The 4113-nt window shown below is 40.1% G+C and overlaps 1 protein-coding gene across 1 annotated transcript; it reads left to right on the top strand.

The window, feature by feature from the left end:
* Positions 1-2685: 2685 nt before the first annotated feature.
* LOC128293826 (uncharacterized) lies at positions 2686-3522 on the top strand. The gene is made up of 2 exons (XM_053029372.1): positions 2686-2955; positions 3097-3522. Exons 1-2 carry the CDS (start codon positions 2686-2688, stop codon positions 3520-3522), a joined length of 696 nt encoding a protein of 231 aa, XP_052885332.1.
* The last annotated feature ends 591 nt before the right edge of the window (positions 3523-4113 follow it).

Raw genomic sequence — 4113 nt, 5'->3', positions numbered from 1 at the left:
TTGTACGTAAGTAAGGCAACTTTATCGCTATTATGTGTTGAATGATTGATTTTGCATAATATGGTTGAATATGATTATGAAAAATGCATGATGAAATTAACGTGGTAAATTCTCAGTTGAACCTAGGAATAGATTGGAAATCCATGCCATGACATTTGGGTGATATGTGCGCTAATGTAAGACCATGTATGGGACATGGCATCGGCCACATTATGAGAGCCAGTGTAAGACCATGTTTGGAACATGGCATCAGCCACGATATGAAAGCCAGTGTAGGACGATGTTTGGAACATGGCATTGACAATGTAATAAGAGCCAGTGTAATACCATGTCTGGGACATGGCATCGGCCATATTATGAGAGCCAGTGTAAGACCATGTCTGGGACATGGCATCGGCCTCGACATGTGAGCCAATGTAAGACCATGTTTAGAACATGGCATTGGCAATTCACCCTCTTGTGTAAATCTTGTCAAATATCCTTTAGTATTCCAAAGAGTTTCACAAGTTATTTTAAAGCTTATGATAATGATATGGAATGATATAATCATGCTGTGTGTGGTACAGGTACTTATTCGAAACTCATGAGATATGAGTCTAGTTATGTTGCCTTGATGGTAAGAGTAACATGAGTAAGTTCTAGCTATGAAATGATTTTGGGACGATATTGTAATATTTGGCTTATACTTGTGATATATAAGCATATAGTGATATTTACCTTTGTTCACTCAAGAATGTTGTGTTGATTTATAATATGCATGGTTGATGTTGTTACATATTTATATGCAACTTACTAAGCTTTATGCTTACTCTTTCTCTTTTCTATTGATAAACCGTAATTTATACATATTTTTTCCTCATGCTTAACGCATTTTATGGATGATTTCCTATTAGAATTGGTGAATTCGATGCTCCTAATGCTTTAATTTCATGTTTTATACTTAGGAGAGCATAGGAGAGCAAAAGGAACAAGAAACGGGACAGAAACGGAAAAAATGGGCCAAAGTACGAAATCAATACGGCCTGGACCTCTTTACACGGGCAAACCACACGGCCGTGTCCTTGCCGAGCCCAAGTTGAGTCTAATTCGGAAAAGGCTAATTTTGAGGGATCTTAGGCATTCCAAAGCCTATAAATACACCCTAGAGGAGGAAGAAAAGGGAGACACAGAATAGGGAGTAAGGAATTACTCTAAGGAAGCCGATTGATCCATCTCAAAAGTCAGATTCACCATCAAGACTGAAGATCTCTCCTCAATTTCCCCTTTAGGAGTTTTGGGTTTTCTTTATGTTTTGTATTCTTTATTATTCTGAGATGTTTTCTTATTTAGTTATGAACTAAAACCCTTAAATACCTGAGGGGAATGAAACCTAAGACGAATCTTGTTATTATGTTCTGAATTGTATGATAAGAGGACAAAGCCAACGAAAACAGCCAGCGTAATGGGTGTTACATTTAGTAGTACCAGAGCTATGGTTTAGTCAGTTTTTAGACTAACCTAACATGAGTACGAGTCTAGCTATACATGCTATAAATATTTTGTGATAGTGTGACGACTCCTGACAAATTTAAATTGTGTTTTCATATAGTAAATGGATCCCGACGGAGCAATGGCGGATGATGTAGAGAGTAATCCGCCGGCTCCCGCTGAAGGGATTGCGCCAGTAGAGAGTGGGCCCGTGACAATGAGTCAAGGCAGAGGGGCTAGAGAAGCTTACTTCCATATGATGATGCCTGGTATTCGAAGTTTGTTCGTGCAAATCCGAGCACTCTACCTCCCCCACACCCTCCAATCCCTTAACCTAACCCCATAGCGCTCCAAGGGGTAGAGATGTTAAGAAGGGAGAAACCTCTGGTTGACAGAATTAGGAAGCAGGGAGCAGAAGAATTTAGGGTGAATATAGATGAAGACCAAGAGAAGGCAGAGTTCTGGCTAGAAAATACCATTAGGGTATTCGATGAGTTATCTTGCACACCTGAAGAGTGCATGAAGTGTGTTGTGTCACTCCTGCGAGACTCGACCTACCAATGGTGGAACACCCTTGTGTCGGTTGTACCAAGAGAAAAGATTACATAGGAGTTCTTCCAAGAAGAATTTTGAAAGAAGTATATTAGTCAGAAGTTTATAGATCATAAGAGGAAGGAATTTCTAGAATTGAAGCAAGGCCGAATGACAGTAACAGAATATGAGCGTGAGTTCATAAGGTTCAAAAAATATGCTAGGGAGTACGTATCTATCGAAGCCATCATGTGCAAGAGATTTGAAGATGAATTGAATGAAGACATCCAATTATTAGTTGGCATCTTAGAGTTGAGGGAATTTGTGGTGCTCGTTGAGGGATCTTGCAAGGCAAAAAAGTTGGTCAAAGAGAATAGGAGAGCTAATATTAAGTCTCGTGACTCAAGGAAAAGACAGATAGGGAAATCGCATCAGTCCTCATCTAAAAGATCGAGAGAGTTCACTACCCGATCAAATACTTCAGTGGGATTCTCAAGCAGAAATAAGAATAAGCAGTACACGACGTCTAAAGCTCAAGCCACTTCCATCGCGAGTGTCGGTAGTGCTCGACCAAATAGACCAGAACGTTCATAGTGCGGTAGACGCCATTTTGGTGAGTGTCAAGGGAATGAAAGAGGCTGTTTCAAATATGGGTCATTAGATTATTTCATCCGAAACTATCCTAAAATGGGTGAAAAAGACGAAAAGCAAGATGTGAGAGTGAGTAATGCTCCTTCGAGAAGTAGACCACAGAAGAATCCGAAAAGAAGGACTAACAACAGAGGTACGCCTAGAGATTCTGCCGTGAGGTCTAAGGGTCGAGCGCCTGCAAGGACTTATGTCATTCGTGCTCACAAAGAGGCATCGTCACTGGATGTAATTATGGGCACTTTCTCTCTTCATGATATTTCTGTTGTTGCTTTGATAGATTTGGGGTCTACCCATTTGTATGCTTGTGTAAAACTGCTGTTTAGCATGAATATACCTTCGAGTCTACAAAATTTGTGGTGAAGGTGTCAAACCCATTAGGTAGACTTGTATTAGTTGACCAAGTATGTAGAAATTGTCCCTTGACAATTAGAGGTCATTATTTTCCAGCCAACCTCATGTTATTGCCATTTGATGAATTTGACGTTATCCTTGGTATGCATTTGGTTGTCTACCTATGATGTCATAGTAAATTGTGGGAAGAAATTCATTGAACTGAAATGTGAAAATGGGAATATTGAATCAGGTGAACCGGATAGCTTACCTGTAGTGATTTCTTCTTTGACTACTAAAAAATATATGAGAAAGGGGTATGAGGCTTATCTCGCATTTGTATTGAATACCCAAGTGATAGAAGTGAAGATTGAGTCAGTGCTAGTGGTGTGTGAGTTTTCGGATATGTTTCCAGAAGAGTTGCCCGGACTGCCTCTAGCTAGGGAAGTCGAATTTGGTATCGAGTTAGTCCCTGGTACTACGCTTATATCGATTTCCCCATATAGGATGGCACAGTTGGAGTTGAAAGAGTTGAAGGCTTAGCTACAAGAATTAACAGATAAAGGTTTTGCGAGATCGAGCTATTCCCCGTGGGGTGCTCTGGTACTTTTTGTGAAAAAGAAAGATTGGTCGATAAGATTATGTATAGACTACAAGCAGCTCAACAAGGTGACGGTGAAGAACAAGTATCCCTTACCAAGGATTGATGATTTGTTTGATCAATTAAAGGGAGCCACGGTGTTTTCTAAGATAGACTTGAGATCTGGCTATTACCAGCTGAGAGTTAAAGAGAAAGATGTGCCGAAGACCGCGTTTTGGATGAGATATGGGCTTTATGAGTTCCTTGTCATGCCATTTGGCTTAACGAATGCTCCTGCAGTGTTTATGGACTTAACGAACTGTATTTTTCAGCCGTACTTAGATAAGTTTGTTGTTGTTTTTATAGATGGTATATTGATATATTCTCGTGATGAGAGGGAACACGCAAAGCATTTGAGAACTATTCTGTAGACTTTAAGGGATAAGCAATTGTATGCCAAGTTTAGTAAAAGCGAGTTTTGGCTCTGAGAGGTCGGATTCTTAGGACACATCGTGTCGGGGGAAGGAATTAGAGTTGACCCAAGTAAGATCTCG

Source organism: Gossypium arboreum, chromosome 6 (genome assembly GCF_025698485.1).
Source record: "Gossypium arboreum isolate Shixiya-1 chromosome 6, ASM2569848v2, whole genome shotgun sequence".
In the NCBI taxonomy this organism is placed as follows: Eukaryota; Viridiplantae; Streptophyta; class Magnoliopsida; order Malvales; family Malvaceae; genus Gossypium; species Gossypium arboreum.
This window is presented reverse-complemented; position numbering and strand designations above follow the sequence as displayed.